This window comes from Pistacia vera, unplaced genomic scaffold, assembly GCF_008641045.1.
Source record: "Pistacia vera cultivar Batoury unplaced genomic scaffold, PisVer_v2 Contig460, whole genome shotgun sequence".
Classification (NCBI taxonomy): domain Eukaryota; kingdom Viridiplantae; phylum Streptophyta; class Magnoliopsida; order Sapindales; family Anacardiaceae; genus Pistacia; species Pistacia vera.
Genome location: NW_022196291.1, coordinates 1,420,902 through 1,448,476, shown reverse-complemented (window position 1 = coordinate 1,448,476; position 27,575 = coordinate 1,420,902). Strand labels below are relative to the sequence as shown.

General features: G+C 37.0%; 5 protein-coding genes and 1 pseudogene across 10 annotated transcripts; all 6 read left to right on the top strand.

Moving 5' to 3' along the window:
- Positions 1-356: 356 nt before the first annotated feature.
- LOC116145239 (fimbrin-1-like) lies at positions 357-6,133 on the top strand. 4 transcript variants are annotated; one of them, XM_031430673.1, is made up of 15 exons: positions 357-433; positions 1,141-1,373; positions 1,528-1,698; positions 1,773-2,011; positions 2,114-2,285; positions 2,378-2,416; positions 2,569-2,637; positions 2,737-2,853; positions 3,076-3,287; positions 3,505-3,660; positions 4,007-4,206; positions 4,587-4,744; positions 4,834-4,930; positions 5,062-5,153; positions 5,290-6,133. In XM_031430673.1, the coding sequence occupies exons 2-15, from the start codon at positions 1,287-1,289 to the stop codon at positions 5,842-5,844; spliced, it is 2,364 nt and encodes a 787-aa protein (XP_031286533.1). In that variant the 5' UTR covers positions 357-433; positions 1,141-1,286; the 3' UTR covers positions 5,845-6,133. The 4 variants fall into 4 exon arrangements, with proteins under 4 accessions (XP_031286533.1, XP_031286531.1, XP_031286532.1 ...); XM_031430671.1 differs by lacking the exon at positions 357-433 and adding an exon at positions 442-591; XM_031430672.1 differs by lacking the exon at positions 357-433 and adding an exon at positions 444-591 and having other exon boundaries at positions 1,085-1,373.
- Positions 6,134-6,714: 581 nt separating this feature from the next.
- LOC116145123 (protein ENHANCED DOWNY MILDEW 2-like) lies at positions 6,715-16,955 on the top strand. 3 transcript variants are annotated; one of them, XM_031430555.1, is made up of 19 exons: positions 6,715-6,867; positions 7,567-7,997; positions 8,084-8,180; positions 8,276-8,329; positions 8,462-8,607; positions 9,108-9,204; positions 9,301-9,399; positions 11,135-11,382; positions 11,476-11,565; positions 11,639-12,130; positions 12,292-12,439; positions 12,546-12,650; positions 12,864-12,956; positions 13,686-13,727; positions 14,105-14,215; positions 14,705-14,776; positions 14,882-15,000; positions 15,094-15,157; positions 15,263-16,955. In XM_031430555.1, the coding sequence occupies exons 2-19, from the start codon at positions 7,591-7,593 to the stop codon at positions 16,718-16,720; spliced, it is 3,942 nt and encodes a 1,313-aa protein (XP_031286415.1). In that variant the 5' UTR covers positions 6,715-6,867; positions 7,567-7,590; the 3' UTR covers positions 16,721-16,955. The 3 variants fall into 3 exon arrangements, with proteins under 3 accessions (XP_031286415.1, XP_031286416.1, XP_031286417.1); XM_031430556.1 differs by lacking the exon at positions 11,135-11,382 and adding an exon at positions 10,302-10,549; XM_031430557.1 differs by having other exon boundaries at positions 6,725-6,855; positions 7,568-7,997.
- Positions 16,956-17,130: 175 nt separating this feature from the next.
- Positions 17,131-19,217, top strand: LOC116145124. The gene is made up of 3 exons (XM_031430559.1): positions 17,131-17,275; positions 17,369-17,432; positions 17,538-19,217. Exons 1-3 carry the CDS (start codon positions 17,160-17,162, stop codon positions 18,993-18,995), a joined length of 1,638 nt encoding a protein of 545 aa, XP_031286419.1. The 5' UTR covers positions 17,131-17,159; the 3' UTR covers positions 18,996-19,217.
- Positions 19,218-19,354: 137 nt separating this feature from the next.
- LOC116145203 (probable long-chain-alcohol O-fatty-acyltransferase 5) lies at positions 19,355-20,600 on the top strand. The gene has a single exon (XM_031430629.1). It carries the CDS (start codon positions 19,472-19,474, stop codon positions 20,513-20,515), a length of 1,044 nt encoding a protein of 347 aa, XP_031286489.1. The 5' UTR covers positions 19,355-19,471; the 3' UTR covers positions 20,516-20,600.
- Positions 20,601-20,783: 183 nt separating this feature from the next.
- LOC116145179 (probable long-chain-alcohol O-fatty-acyltransferase 1) lies at positions 20,784-22,015 on the top strand. Its single transcript, XM_031430608.1, has one exon. It carries the CDS (start codon positions 20,939-20,941, stop codon positions 22,013-22,015), a length of 1,077 nt encoding a protein of 358 aa, XP_031286468.1. The 5' UTR covers positions 20,784-20,938.
- Positions 22,016-22,535: 520 nt separating this feature from the next.
- On the top strand, positions 22,536-25,878 carry LOC116145178 (annotated as a pseudogene).
- The last annotated feature ends 1,697 nt before the right edge of the window (positions 25,879-27,575 follow it).

Below are 27,575 nucleotides of genomic sequence, written 5' to 3'. Positions count from 1 at the left end.
GTATATTTGATTTGAGGTAATCTAAACTAGTTTATGCATACCTCAATTTTCAAAACTCTTGAAATTAAATTGAAAATAGACCTTCAACAACTACCCTCTATTAGTAGTCTTAAACCATATTTTTATTCCTAAAGTTTCTTTCTTTAGCTAGAATTCATGTCTTATGGTGTTGTCTCTTTAACGTGCTCCGTAATTACAGTTTGCCGGTGGGTTAATAAGAATGTTTAACTATCAATGAAACCAGGGTACCACGTACACAAAGAAACAAAAGTAGTTGCACAAGATCCCAAGCTTTAACTACGTGTAAACACAAATCTTCTTACTTGTCACACGCAAGAAGCGAGTCTTGTCTTCAACCATACACTCGCAACTACCGAAATCATTATCAAACGAGTTTCAAAGCCAGTATACTCTTCGCTGTCTCTCTTGTATGGTAATAAAATCTGTTTCGTCTCTCTCTCACTTTGCTCTTTCATGAAGAAAAATTGATCCTTTCGCGTTCATATTACTTGTGTCCTAAGATTTCTTGAAGAAAAATAGTCAAACCTTGAAAGAAACTTAGCATGAAATCTTGTTTTTAACTTTTATCAGGTTTGTTCATCTGGGTTCTATTTGTTTTCTGTTTTCCTTCATGGGTTTGGTTCCAATTTTTTTTGTTGTATTAGGGAGTAAATACTTGTGCGGCAATGCAATAAATGTGTTCTTATAGGTTAAAGTTTGTTTCCTTATCGTTGTTTTGAATATATGTGTTGTAAATTTGATTGAACAGTGTTTTCATTGCTGGTTTTTTTGATAGTTAACAGTTTTATTTGATTTGGTTATTGTGAAAGTGGGTTCTTTTCTCTTTTGGGTTCGGTATTTTGTTCTGTATTTTGATTGAATACTAGTTTTTCATTTCCGGGCTCCTTAGTTTTTCGTTTCCGGGTTCTTTGTGATTTTATGTTCTTGTTAACAAATTTTGATAACAAAGAATTATATGGTCATTGTTCTGTGGTTTATATTTGTGTTCATTTTGGCCTCATTCTAGATTATTTTGTCTTTTTATATTTGTCAGATTTTGCATTGGATTTTGATGTTAATGCAGGCTAAGCCACATAAAATGGTGATTTGATGGTGGGTTCTTGTTTTTTTTCCTATCAGCATAGGATCTGAGCTTGAGTTCTTGATTGTGGTATTGGTTTTTGGAATCTGGGATTAAAGGTTGTTGCAAAATTTTGTCAAAGTTTGCTGTTGTTTGAAGAAGTTTGGCATACAGTTACTGGTCTCCGTATTATCGGTTGGCGGAGATGTCAAGCTATGTTGGAGTTCTTGTCTCTGATCAATGGCTTCAAAGCCAGTTCACACAAGTTGAGCTTCGCAGCCTCAAGTCTAAAGTAAGTTTATCTTGTTCAATTTCATAGCAATTTATTGTTTGATTTATAGGAATTTAGTCAATTTTGTTTTTGAAATTAGATTTGGGAAATTCATGTGCTGACCCTTTTTGCAACTTTAGTGTGACTTGTATCTTTTATTTTTCGGGTTTTGTAGTTTATATCTATAAAGAATCAAAATGGAAAGGTTACAGTGGGAGATTTGCCACCTTTGATGGTGAAATTGAAGGCTTTTAGTACTATGTTCACAGAGGAGGATATCAAGGGGATCTTGGCAGAGTCATATCCTGACACAAGCGATGAGATTGGTTTTGAAGCTTTTCTTAGGGTAATTCATGATACTGCGTTATCTTATTTTTCATTATTCATTCTGTATCAAATTAAACGTTATGGAATGGGCAGGCATATCTGAATTTGCAAGGTCGAGCTTCCACAAAATTGGGCAATGCGAAGAACTCTTCATCGTTTCTTAAGGCTGCCACGACCACGCTTCTTCACACAATTAGTGAATCAGAGAAAGCATCATATGTTGCTCACATAAACAGCTATCTTGGGGATGATCCTTTTCTGAAGCAGTTTCTTCCCTTAGACCCAGCTACGAACGATTTATTTGAGCTTGCAAAAGATGGAGTTCTTCTATGGTACCTAAGCAGGGCCTGCTTAATTGCACTCTACTTTGCTGTGTCAGCTAAAGCTGATATTCAGTGGTGTCGGTGTTGATTTTATCTTGTTGTTTGCTGCAGTAAGCTAATTAATGTTGCTGTGCCCGGAACAATAGATGAACGAGCTATCAACACAAAACGGGTACTCAACCCATGGGAGAGGAATGAGAATCACACTCTGTGCCTCAACTCTGCAAAGGCTATTGGCTGTACAGTGGTTAACATTGGTACACAGGATCTGATTGAAGGAAGAGTAAGTTTGGCTTATTCAGATTTTTCGGACAAATTAAATTGCCGTGTTTAGTAGGCTGAGGGTTTTTCCTATTTTGTTTGTATTTTTTGTAGTCTCATCTGGTACTTGGATTGATTTCCCAAATTATAAAGGTATGCCTCCAAACTTCACTCTAATATTGACTCACATAGAGTTGTGTAACTTTTGAAACAGGAAAATTCTGTTTAAGGTCCTAGTGTTGGGAATTGGGATGTGTTTTCTCACTTTTCTGTTTGCTCTTTCTTCATTACTGTGGTACCTTCAGATCCAACTGTTAGCAGATCTCAACCTTAAGAAGACACCTCAACTTGTGGAATTGGTGGAAGACAGCAGTGTAACGAAATTTTGTTTATTGATGTCAATATGCCCAATAGAACTTATTCATTGAGATGTTATGTGTCCATATCTTATCATGCATCTTATATATTTGCAGGATGTTGAGGAGCTTATGGGATTGGCCCCTGAGAAAGTCTTATTAAAATGGATGAATTTCCATCTGAAAAAGGCAGGATACAAGAAACCTGTCACAAATTTTTCTTCTGATTTGAAGGTATTTTGCTTCCTAAGCTGTGGATCCTATAGCGCTCATGATATGTTATGTCTAAGACAGTTGTATGTTATTGCTTTGTCTTCCATTTATTGTACCATTTCTCCACATAATTTTTTTTTCCTGCTAGCAATTGGAATGATGATTAATCATGTTTGCGTTACAGAACAGTTAAATGTTATTCTAAGATGCTTATATTGATTTCTTCTGCTAATGTACTTGCAGGATGGTGAGGCTTATGCTTACCTGCTTAATGTTCTTGCACCGGAACACTGTAGTCCAGCCACATTAGATACAAAGGATGCCAGTGAAAGAGCTAAACTGGTACTTGACCATGCTGAGAAGATGGACTGCAAACGATATTTAACCCCAAAAGACATAGTTGAGGGATCAACAAACTTGAATCTTGCATTTGTGGCACAAATATTTCATCAAAGGTGAAAATGAACAAAAGTATTGCATATTGATGTTTTATGCAACTCTTTATGCATTCCTTTTATTTTTTTCCTTTCTGATTTGGTTGGAAACATTTGCTGAAGTTCATTTTCTTTGAGCATGATATGTTGTAGAAGTTCTTAGAATAGACTTTGGGCATGTACTTCATACCAATGTCATTAGTAATGTAGATGCTAAAGGATTTTTGTACTGTTGCAGGAGTGGCTTGACTACAGATAGCAAAAATGTTTCATTTGCGGAGATGATGACAGATGACGTGCTTACATCTAGAGAAGAGAGATGCTTTCGACTGTGGATTAACAGTCTTGGAGTTGCTACTTACTGTAATAATGTGTTTGAGGATGTCAGGACTGGGTAAGTGTTTGTTTGTTAGCAATCCTCGCCATTGTGCCTTTCACGGATAGAATATAGCATCTATTATTACAAATTCAACTGATCATCAAGACGCTTGAATTCATTCTGGATAATTTCATGAAGGGTGGATCAGTTTTTGTTTTTTTGTAATAGGAGATCATATAGGGGATCATTCATGGTTTCTCTTATAAATTCATTCATGAACAGTTTTGGCATTCCAATTTTTGTGGACTTCTATAATCTCTGAATTTCGTAATTCGACCATATGTGACGCTATTGGAAAGGCTAATCTTCTAAGGGAAGTAATGTAGCTGCTTAATCCAAAGAATTCTAATTGTGCATGCAGATGGATACTTCTAGAAGTACTAGACAAAGTTTCCCCTGGATCAGTTAACTGGAAGCATGCATCAAAGCCACCCATTAAGATGCCGTTTAGAAAAGTAGAGAATTGCAATCAAGTTGTAAGGATTGGAAAGCAATTGAAATTTTCCCTTGTGAATGTTGCTGGAAATGATATCGTACAAGGAAATAAGAAGCTCATACTTGGTAATGTCTCTGTCTTGTCTTTATTGCTATATTTTCAAATGATTCCATATCCTGCTTCACGATTTTGTACCTTTATGAACTTGTCACATAAAATGTTTTGAAATCAAAACTTTGGGAACTTGGCGGGTGAGACGAGTCTCTTGAGATTTTGAAATTTTATTCAAACAGTTGGGTTTTAGACAAAACTTCTAATCTAATCCAATCATTTCTTTGGTATTTCTTCTGCCACTTTGGACATAATCAAAACTTCGTTTTCTTTCACTCTCGTACTCCATAGAAAGGAGACCTTTGTTACTGACTATGAATTCCGAACTTCAGAATCCTATTGCATGAGAGTTTTTACTCGCACAAAAGCTCAAAGTTTGTTATGTCTGTTTCAGCTTTCCTATGGCAGTTGATGAGATATAATATGCTTCAGCTGTTGAAAAACTTGCGATCCCGCTCCCAAGGGAAGGAGATCACTGATGCAGATATTCTTAATTGGGCAAACAACAAAGTCAAAAGTACTGGCAGAACTTCTCAAACGGAGAGCTTCAAGGTTAAACAAAGTTTAGCATTGTTTTGTTTTTTCAGTATTTAACCTGTATTTAGAACTATGATTTACTTGTGCATACTTGGATTCTTCAGGATAAGAGTCTGTCTAGTGGATTATTCTTCCTTGAGCTTTTAAGTTCCGTGGAGCCGAGAGTGGTGAACTGGAATCTTGTCACCAAGGGTGAAAGTGGTATGATGCTCTATTATTTTTGTATAATATTTTTTAGCATATAAGAATAAAAATCCCTTTTCTCAACTGATAGAAACACGGTATATAAGCTCAATGTTTCTTATAATTTTTTTGTATGATTGATATGACAGACGAGGAAAAGAGGTTGAATGCTACATACATAATTAGTGTGGCTCGAAAACTCGGCTGTTCCATTTTCTTGTTACCTGAGGACATCATGGAGGTATGAATGCAAGTGTAACCTAATGGTATTAGTATCAATTTGATTTGGACAAAACCTGCACAGTTCTAGGAAATTTATCAACAAAGTAAGAAACATAATGAGCTTATGGTTCTATTTTCTCATGATGTTTTGGCAGGTAAACCAGAAGATGATCCTCACATTAACCGCCAGCATTATGTACTGGAGCCTGCAACAACATGTGGAAGAGGCAGAGTCATCTCCCTTCTCCTCGCCTGCACCTTCCCCAACCTCGGCTAACGGCCATGGTTTGGCTACTCCTGAGGCATCCCCAGCTAACAGTGTGGCTACTCCTGAGGCATACTCGGCTAACAGTGTGGCTGCTCTTGAGGCATCCCCGGCTAACAGTGTGGCTACTCTTGAGGCGTCCCCGGCTAACAGTGTGGCTACTCTTGAGGCATCCCTGACTAATGGCCATATTATGGCTACTCCTGAGGCGTCCCCAGCACCGTCTATTAGCGGTGAAGATGAAACCTCATCTCTGGGTGGTGAAGTTTCAAACTTGACCATCGAAGAGGCTACCTCCTCTCTGGGTGGTGAAGTTTCAAATTTGACCATCGATGATACGGCTTCCTCTGTGGGTGGTGAAGTTTCAAACTTGGCCAATGACGATGTAGCGTTCGACTCCACAGTCTCTTCTCAGGTCGATAATGAGGATGTGCCTGTCAGATAATGAACACAGAATACGTCCACGCGATTGGATATGATAGAAATAAGAAAGAAAAATGAACATATTTACAGTTAGGTAAAACCTACTATCTCTTTACCCTATCTGGAGAATACAGGGGAAAGAATTTTGTGAAGTTTGTTATACCTAAGAAAGAGGTGCTGCCAATATATTTTTTTTATTATTTTGGTAGACTATTTCAGATGTATTCTTTGACAATAATAGCATTTGATAATGTTGAATAATGTAAATTAGTAAACATAATTTTGTATGAACAAGGATTACTTTATAAATTCTTGATATTTCTTTGCTTAACTGCTATGTTCATCTCAGAATCAACAGAATTTTGATCTATACATGTTTTGTGGTAAATAGAACAATTCTTGTGGTAGATTGAACATCAAGACGCAATTTTGCTGATTATGAAGAGCTTACAATATCTACCCAATCACAGGGGCTAAAATGATAGTAGCAATAATTACGGGAGTGTTACAGTTTCAACTAGAAGGGTGAGTTTATATTATAGAAAACTTCATCGGTTTTAAAGTAATTTTTCAAAACCAGCCTTGTCAGTTTCCAGATGGGTTGACAGGGGAAACCCCAATTATTAACCGCTGTCAGGACAAAACTAACTGAATAGTATCATTTGACTACATAAAGTCTATTTTGCCCTTAAACTTATAAATTAAAAATTAAATAAATGTCAAAAGAGAGGAGATGAAGCAAATTTGATTAGGATTTTAGAGGTTTTTTATTTTATTTTATTTTTTTTAATTTTTCGTTCAAATTACTTTCTTACCCTTAATCTGTTCAAGACTCAAATGGCCCCACATGTCCACGTCAGCCTTCCGATGAAGTAGCGGTACGAATTCCCATTCGATTTAAATTTTAATCTCTCTTTCACGAGTTTTACTAGAGATTTTCTCTGGCGATTTAGGTTTCAATTACTTTCAAAATAATTAGAGCTCTTAAGCTTTAACGAATCACTCCACGCCGAAACCTTGAACTCATCGTTGGGTTAGTAATCCAGTGAGTGTAATTTTTTTTTTTTTTTGGGTTATTTATTGATTTTATTTTTTATTATTTGTTTGTGATCGACGGTTTAAGTTTCTGTTTGGTTACTGGAAAAATTTTCGAAGAGGGAAAAAAATGTGAAGTAAAGATAATTGAAGTGCTTATTTTATCCTCTACCACTTCAGTATTATTATTAAACCGGGAAAGAAAATGACAAAATTAGGAGAAGAAAAAAATTAGAATGAAAGCACTGCTGAGGCAAAACCCTAGTTCGTTAGATGTTAGTTTAGTTTGTCATGAAGAATCCATCTGTTTTAAACTTATTGTTGGGTTGATCATCAGGTAAGTGTAAAATTTGTTTTATTATTTATTGATTTTAGTTTTATTTTTTTGTTTGTGATCCCGGTGCAATTTCCTGTTTTGTTATTGAGAAAATTTTTGAAGAGGGAAAAGAAAGTGAAGGAAAGAAAATTAAACTGCTTAGTTAGCCTCTGCCACTTCAGTTTTACTATTAAACCGTGAAAAAAAATTACAAAATTGGAAGAAGCAAAAAAAATTGGTTGGTGAAACCCTAGAGGTGGCCTTTTTTTTTTTTTTTTAACACTGATTGTGGATGCTTTTTTGTTTAGTGTTTAGCGAATTTTGATTATTATTCATTGCTTTTTAGTTCCTTAACTTGCTTGTGAATTTTAAAGTTTTAATGTGTTGTTTTAGGTGCAATTGAGAAGAAAAGGATGTATGATGGCATCTTCGGATGACGAGAGTGACGTTGGGCCAGTCTCCAATTACCATTTTGTAGATGAGAGAGATGAGCCCATTTCATTTTCTGTGTTGCCAGTTCAATGGGGTGAGGATGAGATTGCTAGTGGCAACAAACTACATATATTCTTACATGGAACTGCTGATAACGGACTCCAAAAGATTTATAAGCGTGTAGTAGCATGGAAATTTGATCTTACAAATGTGACTCCTGAGGTATATGTGCTTTCTAAAGAAAAAAGTTGGATAAAACTTCAAAAGCCTAGGAAAAGCTTTGAAGAAATTATTAGGACAATATTGATTACAGTGCATTGCCTTTCATATGCAAAAAGAAATCCAGAAGCAACTGAGAAATCTAGTTGGGACCACTTATCTAAGATCTTTAGGTATAATTCTAACTTGTGAAAAGTTTGGGTTTCATCTTGTTTGACCTTTGTCATTATTTTTCTGATAGTTTTTTTTTGGTTTGTAGCTTGTATGAGGTGAGACCTTCACAAAATGATTTGGTGGACCACATGGATTTTGTCAGTGAAGCTTTTAAAAGGGATGATATGTTAGCAAAGTCTAAGGTTTGTGTGTCTTTTCTGACTCATTGTCACCTGAATTATTATGTGCAATGATCATCTTATCAAGTTATATGATGGCAATTATATGGTATGAACAGTTTCTTCTCAAATTTTTAGAAGAGAAGCCGAGGAAGAGGAGACTATCTGATGAGGTTTTACTTTTGTGCTTCTCTGCTTGGCTATTCTTTGCTCATTTGTCTCTCTGAACCATTATTACTCTTTTCTTTTAGTATTTATTTTCAAAATTTAACATTGTTGAGCAAGTCCTCTGACTGATTTTTCAGGATCTTCAATCTGTGATCAGATCTGGATTTATAGTTGATGATCAAGATGATCTGATCGACGACGCAGGGGACGATGAGTCCAATGAAGAGGAAGACTTATTTGATTCTGTTTGTTCAATTTGTGATAATGGTGGTTCACTTCTATGGTATGAGATTTTCATTAGTTAATGATCTAGTTATATGCTACTACCTTTACTTTATGACTCAACATCTTTATATTAATTGGTGTCTTAAGCTAGACTGATATTTTGTGCTCTGGTGTATACTTTCTTGATGGTTTCATCATTATCATCACCATTGTTGCCCTCATCAATATCATGTTGTTGTCAAACTTATTGACATCATTATCGTTGTTATCAATGCTGTCAGTCACCACTGTAAGAGTTTATCAGCTTGTTTATCAGATTATATTTCTGCTTGGCTCATGTCACCATGAATTCTGTACATCATAGATGTGATAAGGCACCTGTTTTAGTTCTATCTGATCTTCCCTCTAAAAAATGTTAAGATAGTGCAAAAACTTGATACAAGCTTCTCTTTACATATGTTTACTTTTAGTTGTTCCTTCCCTTTTTTTATTTTTATTTATTTATTTATTTATTTTGGTATGTTAATATTTGATGAATTTGATTCTGATATCTTACAGTTGTGAAGGGAGGTGCATGAGGTCATTTCATGCAACTGTAGAGGATGGTGAAGAATCGCGCTGTGTGTCTCTCGGCCTTACTATGGATGAAGTGGAAGTATGGTTCTGCTTCCTATTTAAAAAGTATTTTATTTGTTCTTTAGTAACTGTATGGCTGTATCTTTTAACTCGTTTTTTCCCCTCAATGAGGCAGGCAATTCAGAACTTCTTCTGTAAGAATTGTGAATATAAGCAACATCAGTGCTTTATTTGTGGGAAGTTAGGTTCCTCTGATAAGGCTTCTGGTGCAGAGGTATGAGTTATGTTAATTTGACTGCGAATTTCCATTTTATATTGGGTTTCTTTTTGGATTTACAAAATATCTGCTTTCATATTTTTGGTTGTTAGCATCACACCATGATTAAGTGTTGTTTTTGTGCACATCAATATCATATGTATGGTTCCTTCTGCTTCCACGTTCAAAGAACAAGGTCTAACAGGTGTCTCTGGAGTGGTAATTTTAGCTTAGTTGGTGAAAAATAAGTTTGGCTGGTAATCAACCACCCCCTACCTTCCCAAAAATGAAAATAAAAATAAATTAATTAATAAAACAAGAGTAAAAACCCAAAATCAGCTAATTTTTTGAATTAGCATTGTGCATGGTGTTTTCTATTGCTTTTGTAATGTTATATTGGGGGGTGTTTCTAGTTTTTACCAGACCCGTCTTTGTCCACAGGGTGCCTTTCCATGCTTTTTTTCTGTGTCTTGTTTTGGGAATTTGTTACTGAGTGGCGATTCTCTTGTTCTTATCACTTGATGAGTAATGTGCTTCTCCATACAATGTCCCCACTTTTCCTGCTCCATTATTTCTCTATGTCATTGGTATTGTGGGAGCCTCACTGTCCTGCTTTTCTGCATTACTTCATTTCTAATTTCAACTTTCCTTGGTATTTCGTAAACTTATAAAATAATAGGAAGTCTGTTTCCATAATAGTTTTCTGTACAAGAAGTCTTGCATGGTTGGATATATTGTAGTTTGTTACCCTGAACATCTTATTCATGCTTTTTGTTACCCTGAACATCTTATTCATGCTTGAGTCACTAGCTTCACAGTTTTGAGACAATCAACTTTTTGTTAATTTGTTGATCCTCTATCTTTAATTAGAAATGCATTATGATGTTTTAAATCTTATCTTCTTCTACCTCTATTTTCAGGTTTTTCCTTGTGTTTCCGCGACCTGTGGTCGTTTTTATCATCCCGATTGTGTCTCAAAATGGCTTTTGCGGGGTGATGAAGTTGCTGTCGAACAGCTTCGGAAAAGCATTTTTGCAGGAGAATGTTTTACGTGTCCTTCTCACAAATGCTATGTTTGTAAACAAGGAGAGAATAAGATGGACGGAGATCTGCAGTTTGCTGTGTGCAGGCGGTGTCCCAAGGCATACCACAGGAAATGCTTACCAAGGTACTACGGTTTTTTTCTCTCATTTCCTAANGGTGTTTTCTATTGCTTTTGTAATGTTATATTGGGGGGTGTTTCTAGTTTTTACCAGACCTGTCTTTGTCCACAGGGTGCCTTTCCATGCTTTTTTTCTGTGTCTTGTTTTGGGAATTTGTTACTGAGTGGCGATTCTCTTGTTCTTATCACTTGATGAGTAATGTGCTTCTCCATACATTGTCCCCACTTTTCCTGCTCCATTATTTCTCTATGTCATTGGTATTGTGGGAGCCTCACTGTCCTGCTTTTCTGCATTACTTCATTTCTAATTTCAACTTTCCTTGGTATTTCGTAAACTTATAAAATAATAGGAAGTCTGTTTCCATAATAGTTTTCTGTACAAGAAGTCTTGCATGGTTGGATATATTGTAGTTTGTTACCCTGAACATCTTATTCATGCTTTTTGTTACCCTGAACATCTTATTCATGCTTGAGTCACTAGCTTCACAGTTTTGAGACAATCAACTTTTTGTTAATTTGTTGATCCTCTATCTTTAATTAGAAATGCATTATGATGTTTTAAATCTTATCTTCTTCTACCTCTATTTTCAGGTTTTTCCTTGTGTTTCTGCGACCTGTGGTCGTTTTTATCATCCCGATTGTGTCTCAAAATGGCTTTTGCGGGGTGATGAAGTTGCTGTCGAACAGCTTCGGAAAAGCATTTTTGCAGGAGAATGTTTTACGTGTCCTTCTCACAAATGCTATGTTTGTAAACAAGGAGAGAATAAGATGGACGGAGATCTGCAGTTTGCTGTGTGCAGGCGGTGCCCCAAGGCATACCACAGGAAATGCTTACCAAGGTACTACGGTTTTTTTCTCTCATTTCCTAATTGTCATCAGAATATGGTGTTTCAATGGAATTTTGATGCTTGAGACTTGAATGTTTTCATCAGGGACATTGTATTTCAGGGCGAAGAAGAAGAAGGCGTAATAGCCAGAGCTTGGACGGATCTATTGCCTAATCGCATTCTGATATATTGCTTGTAAGTATTTACATGAGTTGCTTTTCTTCTTCATTTTGTTGGCTTTGAACTTGCTAATCTTTTGTTTGGACAGGAAACATGAGATTGTTGAAGAAATGGGAACTCCAATTCGAGATCGTGTTATTTTTCCTGGTATGGAACTAAAGAAGACAATTGTTCAGGGACTGAAACGAAAACAGACGTCAGCCATACCTGCAACCAAGGAGAAATTTGTGTCAGTGAAAAGAACTCTCAACTCAAAAGCCAGCTCCCAGGGAAAACTTGCTGTGAATGTGCCTAAACGTTGTCCTTCTGTCTTGGAGGAGGGTGAATCTGCTAGAAAAATTGAAAAGCTACCTGGTGGATCAGACCCCTCTTCGAAAATTAGATCAAAAGATGCTCCCAGAAAGACTGTGAAGGAAAATGTGAGGTCTGTCTCACTGGAGGTAGATAGGTCCTGCATGGTTGATGTGAAGAGAACCTCCCTGGCTCCTGTCAGTGAACCTCAGAAGAGTGTAACTGTTAAACCTGCCAAAAAGATGTTGAGGAGTGAGCTGCCTTCATTAGATGCTGAAACAGAAAGGAGGTGATCCTATTTTAGTATTGCCTGCTTTTACAATAATTACATCACTTGTGTTTAACTTTATCTAAAGCACTAGACACATACAGTGGCAGACTGACTGAGTCTGAAGTGTGATCCATTCACTATATTGTGTCTTATTCTGTGATTTATTTATTACAATGTAGGTTACTGTCCTTGATGAAAGATGCTGCTTCAGAAGTAACTTTGAAAGACATTCAAAAAAAGCACAAAATTCCATCTACGCATTCAAACTCATTAAAAGCAGTTGTGGACAGGGCCATCTCCATGGGAAAGGTGGAGGGCTCAGTTGAGGTATATATACTCATTTTTAAAGTGTGACCCATTGCTGTAGATGAGGATATTTTTACTTCCTACCCTTTTTGAACATGTATAGTTTGTAATTTTATTGTATATGCAGGCTGTTCGAACTGCTTTAAAGAAGCTAGAGGAAGAAGGAAATAGTATTGAAGATGCAAAGGCTGTTTGTGAACCTGAGGTTATCAATCAGATCTTTAGGTGGAAGGTGGTTGCCAATTCTTATTTTTATTACCTTATCACCAATAAGGATTTATTGGGTTTTCTAGCATACTTTGTGGAGGATTTGCCTTTTTTTTTTGGGCATTCATTTGAATTTACTTAGCTCTTCTCTTCAACTTTTCATTCTTAAGTTTATTTGATTCTTTTCTCACTGTTTCTTTTTTTTTTTTTTTAACACTCTTTATTCATATTGCTTTAGAGCAAACTTAAAGTGTATCTCGCTCCCTTTTTCCACGCTGCACGGTATACATCATTTGGTCGCCATTTTACTAAAATGGAGAAACTTCAAGAGGTGAGTTAATCTCTTCAATTCCTCTTGGTTTTCTTGTATTTATACTTGCTTTAGTATTTCCTTAATCCATTAGATGTTGTTTGCTTATAAGTTCAATTGGCCCTTTATAAATTCTGTTTATATCTTGTTTACATGGCTGATTACAGACATGTAAATTCTGTTTTTCAAAATGAGATATAAAACATTCATGTTAATGATACAATTATAGTAGCTCAATGGTTTTGTATGATATAGTTAAGAGAGCAAATGTTGACTTCCAAAATTGTGTTCAGATTCATTATAACACAGAGGTTTTTCCTTTAAATATTCTTTATCTTTTGTTGACTCTTTCAATCAATGTTACCTTTTTGATGTTTAATTCTAAGTTGTGGGAAAGGGGAATGGACTATGGAGGACAATACTTGTGGTAGAGGGGTAATTTACAACCAGGGAAATCAATCCCATACCTTTTAGAATACAGTACCTTGTGGGCCAAGAAAAAGGAAAGGATAGGAGAGGGTAATCTTGGTGGGATGAATGGAGTATGTTCATGTATAGTCTTTTGCAGTTCAGATATTGATTTCTCATATATTGTCAATATATGTCAATATGTTACCTCATGCTGACTATATATTTTGTTAGCTATTCCGTAATTGTTGTTTTCATTATCAGTGTTATTTTATTTTTGATATGTATATAATCACGTCCATTAAGATTGAAGAATGCTGAAGTATGATATCTGATTCGCAGGTGGTGGATAAACTCCATTGGTATGCGCAAGATGGAGACATGGTCAGACTTTTTATGCCTTTTTTTTTTTTTTTTTTTTAATAACAGATGAAAACTAGAATATCTTAACAGAATTTAAATAAATTATGAGGCAATCACATAGCAGTAGCATTTTAGTTTGTATAAGATATTTGTTAGTATAGTATTTCTTGTCTTTGAAATTGCAGCTGTACTCACATAAAATATGCAGATTTCTTTATCATGTAAATTTGATTGTTTTGAGTGAGGGTGGGTGATATTTCAAGTGTGTTATGATTCAATTTGTTCCCAGTTTAAGTAACATTTAGTGATTCCCATGTAGTTTATCATCAAGTTTGACATTTATTTTCACATCAATAGTTTTATGTCAATTGCCTGATTATTTGTTCTCCTTTGAACAGATTGTTGATTTCTGCTGTGGCGCTAATGACTTTAGTTGCCTATTGAAAAAGAAGCTTGAAGAAACTGGGAAGACATGCTTGTACAAAAACTTTGATATTTTGCAAGCTAAGGTAACATTCGGTTCGCTGACTTATCTATAGTTCAACTGTACCCAGTGTTTTTATATGGACCCAGTAGAAAGAATTTTCCGGTCAAAAAGCTTGCATTTAAAATAATTGGAATTAGTAATATTATTGGCATACTTCTTCTTGAAATGTGCCCACATATTTTTATTCTGTATGATTCATCCTCTTAATATAAAATTTTGCATAGAAACAGGTTGTCTTTCAGATTAGGTATTAATTTATTTTTTTTTTCTTCTAATTATTAGTTTTTGAGACAATGAAATACAGTCAATAATCACTGAGTCTCTGTTCTTGGTTCTCCGGTTTCCTTTTTTTGTCTTTTTAATATAAAGTTAATTATTGTGTAATCTTTTTTATATTGGATTATTGTCATTACTTTGTTCTATGTGCTCCTCCTATTCGCTATTGGGTGTATGTGCACATGTTTGTGCTCTTGTATTGTTAATTTGTTGTTTATATCTTCTTTTCTGGCAGAATGACTTCAATTTTGAGAAGAGAGACTGGATGACAGTTGGACCAGAGGAGTTAGCTCCAGGGTCCCAATTGGTAATGAAAGATAATACATCTTTTTTAGGAATAAGAATTCCATCATTAGTTTCAGAAACTTGTTGGAAACTGCTTTACAATATCTTATTTGTGCTTTTTCAATAGATTATGGGACTAAATCCTCCTTTTGGGGTTAGAGCGTCTTTGGCAAACAAATTTATTAATAAAGCTCTGGAGTTTAACCCAAAGCTCCTTATTCTGATTGTTCCTCCAGAGACAGAAAGGTACTGACATGCTCTGTTGCACTCTCTCTCTCTCTCTCTCTCTCTGTGTTTGTCTGCCAGTCTCACATGCACCCATTTGCTTCCTTCGACCAGGTTGGACAAAAAGAAAACACCTTATGATCTGGTTTGGGAGGATGATCAGTTTCTCACAGGAAAGGTAAGCTAGAACGATTTGTGAACTTCATTGTGGTTTACTTGTAAGTATTCTTTTCTTTTAAATGTGTGTTTTTATGGTGGCTTATTGTGGCACCTTCCTTTTCAGTCATTCTATCTTCCCGGATCTGTTGATGAGAATGGCAAACAAATGGATCAGTGGAACTTAATAGCGCCACCGCTCTATCTGTGGAGTCATCGTGATTGGGCTGCTGGACACAAGGCTATAGCTGAGAAGCATGGTCACATATCCAGGCAACAGGAAGCATCAGATTCAGAAAGAAACTGCAATGAGACACATAACCTTGATCATCCAGTGGAGGATGGTCATGGTCATGATGATGATACCTCCATGGCGACGGATGTTCCTTTGCAAAATGTTCATGGTGAATATGTTGATACCTCCATGATGGCAGATCTCCGTTCAGAAAATATTCTTGGTCATACCTCCACTCTGGCAGATCTTCCTCAAAACATTGAAATGGAGAAACCCATGCAAATAGCAACAACTTATGAACGAAGATCCCCTGACAAAATCATTGGAGGAGAAAGCAATGGCAGTGATGGCTCTGGGGAGAACCAGTCTAAGAAGACTCCAAGGAAGAGGAAGCGTGGTAAGCAAAAGGCTGGAAGAGGAATGAGTGAAAAATCTCCATTGGACAAACAGAATGTTGGAAGGAATCTGGGAAGTGAGAAATACAAGGGAATTGCTCAAAGTCCCCCGGCCAACATGATTGATGGAAGATCCTCAATGGAAGGTCACCCATCCAAATGTGATAAGATACCTTCAAATGTTGGATGTGGCGAAATTGATTATTATCATTTTGGTGACAAGAGAATGCCTCACTGTTCCCCAGCCCATGTGATTGACAGTATATCCCCACTCGAGGGTCATTCTTCCAAATCTATTGAAGTGCCTCCGCATGCTGGATTTTGCGATGATGGTTATCAACATTTTGGTGACAAGGGAATGCCTTACCCTTCACCACTCAACATGATCGATGGAGTGTCTTCATTGGAGGGCCATCCATCCAAATCTTTTGACATACCATCACATACTGGAGTTGGCAAGAGTTATCGACATTTTGAGCCTACCAACTCTGATTCACATATGCAGTTTGGATCAGCCTATCGTGGGAACACCCTGGCTAGCTTTCCTGATGACATGGGGTGGAGGTACGGCATGAACAATAATGACCCTTATTCAACTCATAGATTTCGTGGTGGTTCCAATTTGGGGGAACAGTTTCAATTTTATGAGCAAGAACTAGTGTCATCTCCCCCTGGATATGGTCAGATGGGAGCATTTCCGTCTCCTACATATGGGCATCTAGGTTCAGTACCTGAGGCATCTTACAGGATGAATTTGTCAGCCATGGACCGATACAGACCTCGATTGGATGGTTCAAATCACCAAAGCATAAGTGCTTTGAGGTCAGAACCACCCATGTTGCCTAGAACAAGCTTTAATGATCCTAGAGCACCATCCCATGCAGGATCCCCTTTTGGCATTGGTTTTGCTTCTGGTCCTTACCAACCGGGTACTCGAGGTTGGTTGGATCCGTGATTCAGATCTTCTGCTGACCAACTCCTTTGAGGTACGAGCTAGTAGGATTTAACAGTTAGTTTGTAGAGAAATACTATATTATTAGGGCTGTGAAATTATTACTAGTTGGTATTAGTATATGTCATCCGAGATTCTGATAGATGGTTGCTCAAACAACATATAAGCCCTCGCTTACCTAGAATGATGATCATCATGATGCTTACTCAAAAAATAAAAGGTACATTGAATAGTGTTTAAATGTTTTGTTATTTTTGGAATATTTTTTATCACTAAGCATTGATGCCATGAGAAGTGCTTTGGGGTGATTAATTTATTAAAACCATCACATGCGAATAGAATAATTTAAAGGAACAAGAGAATTCGCACCAAGTTGAGTGGACTTNCAGAAACTTGTTGGAAACTGCTTTACAATATCTTATTTGTGCTTTTTCAATAGATTATGGGACTAAATCCTCCTTTTGGGGTTAGAGCGTCTTTGGCAAACAAATTTATTAATAAAGCTCTGGAGTTTAACCCAAAGCTCCTTATTCTGATTGTTCCTCCAGAGACAGAAAGGTACTGACATGCTCTGTTGCACTCTCTCTCTCTCTCTCTCTCTCTGTGTTTGTCTGCCAGTCTCACATGCACCCATTTGCTTCCTTCGACCAGGTTGGACAAAAAGAAAACACCTTATGATCTGGTTTGGGAGGATGATCAGTTTCTCACAGGAAAGGTAAGCTAGAACGATTTGTGAACTTCATTGTGGTTTACTTGTAAGTATTCTTTTCTTTTAAATGTGTGTTTTTATGGTGGCTTATTGTGGCACCTTCCTTTTCAGTCATTCTATCTTCCCGGATCTGTTGGTGAGAATGGCAAACAAATGGATCAGTGGAACTTAATAGCGCCACCGCTCTATCTGTGGAGTCATCGTGATTGGGCTGCTGGACACAAGGCTATAGCTGAGAAGCATGGTCACATATCCAGGCAACAGGAAGCATCAGATTCAGAAAGAAACTGCAATGAGACACATAACCTTGATCATCCAGTGGAGGATGGTCATGGTCATGATGATGATACCTCCATGGCGACGGATGTTCCTTTGCAAAATGTTCATGGTGAATATGTTGATACCTCCATGATGGCAGATCTCCGTTCAGAAAATATTCTCGGTCATACCTCCACTCTGGCAGATCTTCCTCAAAACATTGAAATGGAGAAACCCATGCAAATAGCAACAACTTATGAACGAAGATCCCCTGACAAAATCATTGGAGGAGAAAGCAATGGCAGTGATGGCTCTGGGGAGAACCAGTCTAAGAAGACTCCAAGGAAGAGGAAGCGCGGTAAGCAAAAGGCTGGAAGAGGAATGAGTGAAAAATCTCCTTTGGACAAACAGAATGTTGGAAGGAATCTGGGAAGTGAGAAATACAAGGGAATTGCTCAAAGTCCCCCGGCCAACATGATTGATGGAAGATCCTCAATGGAAGGTCACCCATCCAAATGTGATGAGATACCTTCAAATGTTGGATGTGGCGAAATTGATTATCATCATTTTGGTGACAAGAGAATGCCTCACTGTTCCCCAGCCCATGTGATTGACAGTATATCCCCACTCGAGGGTCATTCTTCCAAATCTGTTGAAGTGCCTCCGCATGCTGGATTTTGCGATGATGGTTATCAACATTTTGGTGACAAGGGAATGCCTTACCCTTCTCCACTCAACATGATCGATGGAGTGTCTTCATTAGAGGGCCATCCATCCAAATCTTTTGACATACCATCACATACTGGAGTTGGCAACAGTTATCGACATTTTGAGCCTACCACCTCTGATTCACATATGCAGTTTGGATCAGCCTATCGTGGGAACACCCTGGCTAGCTTTCCTGATGACATGGGGTGGAGGTACGGCATGAACAATAATGACCCTTATTCAACTCATAGATTTCGTGGTGGTTCCAATTTGGGGGAACAGTTTCAATTTTATGAGCAAGAACTAGTGTCATCTCCCCCTGGATATGGTCAGATGGGAGCATTTCCGTCTCCTACATATGGGCATCTAGGTTCAGTACCTGAGGCATCTTACAGGATGAATTTGTCAGCCATGGACCGATACAGACCTCGATTGGATGGTTCAAATCACCAAAGCATAAGTGCTTTGAGGTCAGAACCACCCATGTTGCCTAGAACAAGCTTTAATGATCCTAGAGCACCATCCCATGCAGGATCCCCTTTTGGCATTGGTTTTGCTTCTGGTCCTTACCAACCAGGTACTCGAGGTTGGTTGGATCCGTGATTCAGATCTTCTGCTGACCAACTCCTTTGAGGTACGAGCTAGTAGGATTTAACAGTTAGTTTGTAGAGAAATACTATATTATTAGGGCTGTGAAATTATTACCAGTTAGTATTAGTATATGTCATCCGAGATTCTGATAGATGGTTGCTCAAACAACATATAAGCCCTCGCTTACCTAGAATGATGATCATCATGATGCTTACTCAAAAAATAAAAGGTACATTGAATACTGTTTAAATGTTTTGTTATTTTTGAAATATTTTTTATCACTAAGCATTGATGCCATGAGAAGTGCTTTGGGGTGATTAATTTATTAAAACCATCACATGCGAATAGAATAATTTAAAGGAACAAGAGAATTCGCACCAAGTTGAGTGGACTTTTTGGAGTTTGAACTATGAAAACACGTAGGCCGATTCCACTTATATTTAAATAAAAGATGAATAAATGAGACAATAACAGAGGCGAGCTTCTCCATGGATGGTGAGATCAAGCGCTTCATTCAGGTATGGACCTCGGCCATAACTTGTCTCTGCTATTGCTATTACATAACACCACGAATCCCTTCTGGTCTCTTGAGACTCCTTTCCCTCCTCCCCATCTTTTACCTCTTCATAGTCCTCCCCTTGAACCTCTCCTCCACCAATCTTGGCGGCTTCACTGCCTTTCTCCTCGTCTGGCTCACCAACTTCAAGCTCCTTCTCTTCTCCTTCGATCAAGGTCCTCTATCTCCACCCCCACCTAAGCTCTTCCACTTCATCTCCATCGCCTGCCTTCCCATCAAGATCAAACAAGAAGATGAAAATAAATCTCATGAAACTACGAAGTCAACCACTGTAAACCCACCAATTCCAAGGCGGGTTCTGTTGGGCATCAAGTTTGTGCTTTTGGGTTTCATCATTTATGCATATAATTACAAGCAATATTTGCACCAAAATGTTATTTTGGTGCTCTACTGTTGTCATGTTTACCTTCAACTTGAGATTACTTTAGCCATATGTGCAGCCCCCATTAGAGCCATTCTTGGATTTGAGCTTGAACCACAATTCAATGAGCCTTACCTTGCTACCTCACTGCAAGACTTCTGGGGCCGGAGGTGGAATCTCATGGTTACCGGTATTCTACGCCCCACCATATATGCTCCTATACGCCGGGTTTCTACTCACTTGATCGGGAGCACATGGGCTCCACTTCCAGCTGTCATTGCGGTATTTGTTGTATCGGGTTTGATGCATGAGATACTTTACAATTATATAACACGTGCACCTCCCACATGGGAGGTGACATCATTTTTCATCCTACATGGCATGTGCATGATCATCGAGGTGGCAGTTAAGAGGGCATTGACAGACAAGTGGCGGCTGCACCCAGCAGTTTCAGGGCCTCTGGTGGTGGCATTTGTATCAGTGACCAGCGTTTGGCTGTTTTGGCCGCAACTATTGAGGAATGGTGTGGATGACAGAACCATAAGGGAGTTCTTCAACACAAGAGATTTTGTCAAGAACAAATTCAAGTGGTAATGCAACATTCATATAAACTGGGAACATGACAATTAAAAAAAAAAAATTTATTTTCTCTTACTTTAATTGTTTTTCTAGGAAATGGGAATTGCTCTATTGTCTCTAGCTCATATTAAATATTCAACGATGTGATCTGGGCTTGAAATGGCCCATTTTTAATTTATTTTCATAAGCTGTCCCAGTCGCACAGTACAGAGAAATTAATAATAATTAAAACACGACTCTGCCCACTTCAATGGCTATCAGTTATTGAACCACCATTCCACCATCTCAAATTTATGTAATGAATGACGTGTTGAAATGTGACCTCTTCTTTCGGCTAATCCAAACAATAATTCATCAAACATGAATGATTAGAGATCTGCACAAACATAGAGAAAGGAGCTACAAACTACAAACTACAAAGGGAAGAGCCACAAAGAGATGGAAGGAGAGATCAAGAACTTAACCAAGGTATGGATTCTAGCCTTTACTTGTTTGAGCTACTGTTATCTAATAACATCAAGAATCCCAAAGGGTTTTTTAAGGCTCATCTCCCTCCTCCCAATCATCTACCTCTTCATCACTCTTCCTTTAAGCCTCTCCTCCTTCCATCTCACTGGCGTCACCTCTTTCTTTCTCACATGGCTTGCCAACTTCAAACTCCTCCTCTTTGCCTTCGGTCAAGGCCCCTTATCTCAACCCAATAAACTCTTCCATTTCGTCTTGTTAGCTTCTCTTCCCATCAAAATCAAACCAAACCCACCTCCCAAATCCAAAAATGACAAAAACCCATCTCCCCAAATCTCCAATCCAATCCAAAAATCACATCAATTTTCTAACTCTATCAAACTAGTCATCAAAATTGTACTTCTAGTTATGTTACTTCTAGTCTATGACTATAGGAAATATTTATATCACCATGTGATTTTAGCGCTTTATTGTTGCCACTTGTACATTGAACTTGAAATTGTCCTGGCGATTTGTGCCACCCCTGCTCATATTTTTGGCTTTGAGCTTGAGCCACAGTTCAATGAGCCCTATCTAACCACCTCACTGCAAGACTTTTGGGGCCGTAGATGGAACCTAATGGTCACGAATATTCTACGCCCTACTGTATACTTTCCTGTACAACATATATCTACTCTTATAGTCGGACAACAGCGGGCCCAGTTGCTAGGTGTCGTTGCCACATTCGTTGTCTCAGGTCTCATGCATGAGGCGCTTTATTATTATCTCACACGCATGTCTCCCACATGGGAGGTCACTGGGTTTTTCGTCGTACAAGGAGTGTGTGTAGCTGCTGAGATTTTGGTTAAGAAAGGCTTGGCTGACCGGTGGCAGTTGCCCTCGATGGTTTCGGGGCTGTTGACGGTGGTGTTCGTGGCGGTGACTGGTGTTTGGTTGTTTTTCCCTCAACTATTAAGAAGCAATTCTGATGAAAAGGCCCTAGGGGAGTTCTCTGTTTTGGTAGATTGTATCAAAAGAGTGCTAAGAATTGATAAATTAACAATTAATTAGAGTAAAGTTTAAGTGAAAATGAAAATGAAACCGATTATTGAGTGTATTGTAAGGATTCTTAAGTTAGTGCAACAGGAACAAGTTAAGAGTCCATAAATATAATTACACATAATGAGTGATTAGTGCTCAATTTGGTGCAATTTCTTTCCTTTTCTTCAGCTAACAAGTTCATCGTCTTACAACAAACATATTGTTTAATGATATTTTCGATTTTCTAAAATGTGAAAGTGTGAGTGAGTACAACTCCCATTTATTCTTAATCTAATTTTGTTTTCACAAAATGTGTGTGGTGTGTTTGGTTTGTTATTTTGAATAAGATTTTGAGATAGTATTGGATAGTTGAGTAGGGTGATTATTACGAGGTAAAATTTAAAATTTAACAAAAAAACCCATAAGTTTGTTAATTTAACTAAACACAGTGCCAAATTTTGGCAACCACCGCCGAAATTTGGTGTTACGACGCAGACTGGTCAAATAAAAGTCGAGTGATGCCATTATAAAGGCTGGCGATCGACGAGTGATGAGAGAGGATAATGGGTATGATTTTGAAGAGGAGAGGGTGGGGGTTCCAGTGGTGGCGACGAGAGTGATTTTGGGTGAGAAACAACCGAAAAAAGGGGAAAAACTAGCATCAACACGTGCTAACGTGCGTTGGAAACAGTCACCATGCTAACGTGTGCCGATACAAATATTTTGAAAAAAATTTATGTAACACGTCATCGGTTTGACCCACCGGTCAAATTGATTAAACCAATTAACCCAGGATCTGATCAGTTTGTTGGGTTTAGCCTCATGTTGGGTTTTAAAAAATTGATTATTTGCATAAAAAAAAATCGAATTAAATGAGTGTGATATTGACAAGTATGACTTTATATATCTTATGTTACAAACCTATAACAGGTTCAATATTATTGTATTTTCACAAAGTCCTAACGCTCATCTGTAACAGGTTCAATATTAAGTTTAGGTCTAAAAGAATCGTACTAACAGTTATACGTTGTACTATGCATTTTGATTTTTTGATTTCATTGAATCAAAAGTAATAAAATAGAGGAAGGAAAGTCACTTAATTAATTGAATAATACTTTGGGTACTAACGGATGGGTACTAATCTGTGTACTAACTAAAGCATAGTACGGGTACTATACGCAAAGTACGGGTACTATGCTTTAGTTAGTACACAGATTAGTACCCATCCGTTAGTACCCATAGCATCACTCTAATTAATTTCCATGCCTCTGTCCAGTTCCATTTTTCATGCCATTTTGCATAAAAGTCCTGTTATGGTGCAATTTTCAAACATAGCAATTATAAACCGAACCATACTATACTTACTCACCATCTTACTATCCTTTGTAAATATAACGCATAGTACTGGTACTATACGCATAGTACGGGTACCATGTAAAATTTAAACAAAGGTTGTAAGGGGATTAGTACAAGTCGTGAGTAAGCATAGTGTTTTTCTTATAAACCTCTCCTCTTGCAATCCATGATTTGATGATTACACTGCAGTATATTTTATAGTAAAAAAATATTATGACTTTACTTAAGCCAAACATTGTGGCAATTAGTCATTGACTTTGAGCTAAAGTTTTGAAATATTGTAAAAATAACCCCTAGAAATTCAATTAGTCCATACAGATTTGAAATATAGCAAAAACCCCCTAAAACCTAAACCAAACCGGAGAGACTGTCGAGTCCCAGTCTGATTGGTTCGACCGGCCGATCCGGGTTTTAAAACAAAGGGATAAACATGATTCTGGTACATCAAATTGGTTGAACTACCAAAATAAGTCCACTAATGCAACCAAATTTACAAAAATACTAAGTCCACTAGTGCAACCAAACTTATTATGATTAAGGAAACTGGATGGGTAATTTTCAAATGGTGATTGATAAGGAAGATTAAAAATCCCTTGAACAGAATAGCGATGCATGTTTATTTTATAAGAATGAAGGTTGAATTTTTCAAGTAATAGGCAAAGAAATGTAACAAAATATTTGAGAAAAGAAGGTGAAAACGTATAGAATAATAGTTGAATTGACCAAATATGTCATTTTTTCTTTTAATTTTTCTAGTTTATAAGTAACATCAATTTGTTAACCATATAGATTGAGACATATGTACCAAACAAACCTAGGGGTCTGTTTGGTATATTATTTGAAATAATATTCTATTATGAATAGGATATGATAGGATTTAATCAAATATGATAGAATTCTGAGAATGTGTTTGGTACATTTTTGGAAAACATTTTTTGAAAAAATTTAAATTATTTTTAACCCCCTACACCTACACCTACACCTACACCCCCGGCCCGGTCCCCCCTCCAACCCCCCGCTCTCGGCCCGGTCCCCCCCTCCAACACCACCCCCAGCACGGTCCCCCCCCCCCCCCCCCCCCCACCCCCCACCCCCCCCCCCCCCCCACCCCCCCCCCCCCCCCCCCCCCCCCCCCCCCCCCCCCCCCGCCCGCCCGTATGACTTCTAAGCAATACCAATCAATATCAAAGAGATATGATGGATCGTTTAATATTCATCTTGACAAGAAATTAGCTACATAATATGATAAAATATGTATCCGAAGCACAAGGGTATAGCTCAGTAGGTAGAGCACCTCGTTTACACGTGTGCCAATGTTTTTCAGAGGAGTCCATCATACACTCAAAGATTTGATCTTTTTTGTGAAATCAATGTCCCACCACACACACACATACACAATAGAAGTTATAAATCAATAAAAGTTATTTTAACCCGCTGCTTCATCTAAAATGTAATTTAAAGGATATGTTGAAATGTAAATTTGGCTATTTATAGTGATAAACCATCAAATATGAAAACTAAGAGGATAGACAAAAATAGAGAGTGAAGCTACAAAGAGATCAAGAGCAATAACAAAGATAGGGAGATGAAATCAAGAACTTAATCAAGGTATGGATTCTAGCCATTACATGTTTGAGCTATTGTTATCACATAACTTCAAGAATCCCGAAGGGCTTTAAGGCTCATGTCCCTCTCCGACTTTTACCTTTTCATCACTCTCCTTTAAGCCTCTCCTCTTGCTTCTCATGGCGTCACCTCTTCTTTCTCACATGGCTTGCCAACTTCAAACCCTACTCTTGCCTTTGCTCAAGGCCCCTTATCTCAACCAATAAACTCTTCCATTTCGTTTGGTAGCTTCTCTTCCCATCAAAATAAACCAAACCACACCTCCAAATCCCCAAATGACACGAACCATCTTCAAATCTCCAATCCACCAAATCACATCAAGTTTCTAACTTTATCAAACTAGTCATCAAAATTATACTCCGTGTTATGTTATTTCTAGTATATGACCATCGGAACATATACATCACTATGCAATCTTAGTCCTTTATTGTTGCCAAGTGTATCTTTCACTTGAAATATCCTAACCATGAGTGCTACCCTAGCTTTTATTTTTGGCTTTGAGCTCGGCTCAATTCGACAAGCCCCATCTAGCCACCTCATACAAAAATTTTGGGGCCGTAGATGGAACCTTATGGTCACAGATATTCTAAGCTCTACCGTGTATAATCCAGTACGACGTATATTTAGTTATAATCAAATAACAGTGGACTCAATATCAGGTGTCATTATCACGTTTGTTGTCTCAGGTTTTATGCATGAATTGATTTTTTTATCATCTTACGTGTGCTTCCCACGTGGGAGTGACTGGTTTTTTCCTACAAGGGGTAGTGTAGTGTTTGAGATTCATTAAGAAGAACTTAACCATTCGTTGGCAGTTGCCCCCAATGGTTTCGAGGCCGTTGGTGGTGGTGTTCGTGGTGGTGACTGCTACTTGGTTGTTTTTCTCCTTATTAAGAAACAATTTATTTTGATAATGTTTTGAGGAGTCCTCAATTATTTTAAATTATATAAAAAGTGTTAAGAATGTAATAATAAAGTTAGAATAAGGTACTATCTGTAGGTATCTTGGCGGTTCGTGGGATTCTTGGGTGTATACTCAAGAGATCTTGAATTTGAATCCCCAGATTATTAATAAGGGGTAGCCATTGGAGGCTTACATGACCATTAACTTCAGGGTCGCGAATGACTAGTCGAGGTGTGCATAAACTAGCTCGGACACCAAAAAAAAAAAAAAAAAAAAAAAAAAAAAAATTAGAATAAGGTTTAATTGAAAGTGTTTGTGCCTAAGGAAGATAGAAATTGTTGTACCTTAAGTTATCAATAAATACGTGCACTTTCTTTCCTTTCTTTCATTACGTAGTCAATCTTTTATGTTCTTAATATTTAATTTTAAAAGGTAAAATACATTGTTACCTCTATTTACTAGAAAATTTTACTTCATTGATTTCATAAACTACCGACGTTACTTTTATCTTTGTTAACTTTACATCTCACTATTCAAATTGAGGGTGAGACTTTTAGTTTCCAAAATCAAAAGGGTGAGATTGTCTTGGATTTTAAGTTTAAGTTTTATGCATAAATACACCTTCACTCTCTTGATTTCAAAAAATATCAATATCATTTCTAATTATCAAAGTTGGACATTAATTTAATATTTGTGAGTTAAACATGAATTCTGGTACATCTATTTGGCTGGACTACAAAAATAAGTCCACTAGTGCAACCAAATTTATTTTGACCAAGGAAAGTTGGATGGGTAATTTTCAAATGGTGATTTATAAGGAAGATTAAAAAATATCCCTTGAACAGAATAGCAATGCACGTTTATTTAGAAGAATGAAGGCTGAATTTTTCAAGTATAATAGAAAAAGAAAATAATAGTTGAATAAACCAATTATGTAATTTTTTTTTCTTTTTCTTGTTGATAACTGTAACATCCATTTGTTAACAGATATAAAGTTGAGATTCTAATTTTTCAAGTGTAGTTTTATTTTAAGGTTTTATAATTATCAAAGTCAATTGTATTATGTTTATTAATTAATATTTATTATGCTAAAACTTAGATTCATATAATCTGGTTGAATTAATGAGAGTCAATTATTAGATTCGTATATAAATTATCTACTAAATTTAAGAGATATGTTGAGATTTTCTTATGAATTAATAAGAATAATACTTAAAATACAAGATCTTGTATATAAATTGAGGTAATACAAAATAAATAAATGATTGCATGTAAAAAGTCGATTAAATAACTATTTAATAAACATGAATAACTAATTTACACATAGGGCGAGTACACCCAAGGCTCTTTTGTTTATTAAGAAGACCTTGGCTCTTCAATGGCAGATGCCCTTGGTGGTTTCAAGGTAGTATGTGGTAGTGAGTGTTGTTTGGTTGTTTTTCTTCCCTCCACTAGTAAGAAATAATTTTATTGATAAAAGGTCTAAAGCCTAAAGGAGTACTCGATGATTGTAAATTATATAAAAAAGAGAGTTAAGAATGCATTATTAGCCCCATCTATGGTATTGAAAGTGTTAAATTAGATTAGAATAAGGTTAAATTGAAAGTGTTTGTAGCAAAGGAAGAAAGCATTGTTGTACCATAACTACTATTTTAATTACACATAAGAGTTATCAATACTTAATTAAAATTTGCACTTTTTTCT

What these genes read in the sequence shown, in the direction of transcription:
- LOC116145123 (XM_031430555.1), top strand. Translation starts at nt 7,591, where the DNA reads ATGATGGCATCTTCGGATGACGAGAGTGACGTTGGGCCAGTCTCCAAT. An exon ending in CACTTATCTAAGATCTTTAG is followed by an intron (nt 7,998 to 8,083) that starts GTATAATTCTAA and finishes TTTGGTTTGTAG; the next exon opens with CTTGTATGAGGTGAGACCTT. An exon ending in ATCAGATCTTTAGGTGGAAG is followed by an intron (nt 12,651 to 12,863) that starts GTGGTTGCCAAT and finishes ATATTGCTTTAG; the next exon opens with AGCAAACTTAAAGTGTATCT.
- LOC116145239 (XM_031430673.1), top strand. Translation starts at nt 1,287, where the DNA reads ATGTCAAGCTATGTTGGAGTTCTTGTCTCTGATCAATGGCTTCAAAGC. An exon ending in GTTTTGAAGCTTTTCTTAGG is followed by an intron (nt 1,699 to 1,772) that starts GTAATTCATGAT and finishes TGGAATGGGCAG; the next exon opens with GCATATCTGAATTTGCAAGG. An exon ending in AATTGGTGGAAGACAGCAGT is followed by an intron (nt 2,638 to 2,736) that starts GTAACGAAATTT and finishes ATATATTTGCAG; the next exon opens with GATGTTGAGGAGCTTATGGG.
- LOC116145203 (XM_031430629.1), top strand. Translation starts at nt 19,472, where the DNA reads ATGGATGGTGAGATCAAGCGCTTCATTCAGGTATGGACCTCGGCCATA.
- LOC116145124 (XM_031430559.1), top strand. Translation starts at nt 17,160, where the DNA reads ATGGGACTAAATCCTCCTTTTGGGGTTAGAGCGTCTTTGGCAAACAAA. An exon ending in GTTCCTCCAGAGACAGAAAG is followed by an intron (nt 17,276 to 17,368) that starts GTACTGACATGC and finishes TCCTTCGACCAG; the next exon opens with GTTGGACAAAAAGAAAACAC. An exon ending in ATCAGTTTCTCACAGGAAAG is followed by an intron (nt 17,433 to 17,537) that starts GTAAGCTAGAAC and finishes CTTCCTTTTCAG; the next exon opens with TCATTCTATCTTCCCGGATC.
- LOC116145179 (XM_031430608.1), top strand. Translation starts at nt 20,939, where the DNA reads ATGGAAGGAGAGATCAAGAACTTAACCAAGGTATGGATTCTAGCCTTT.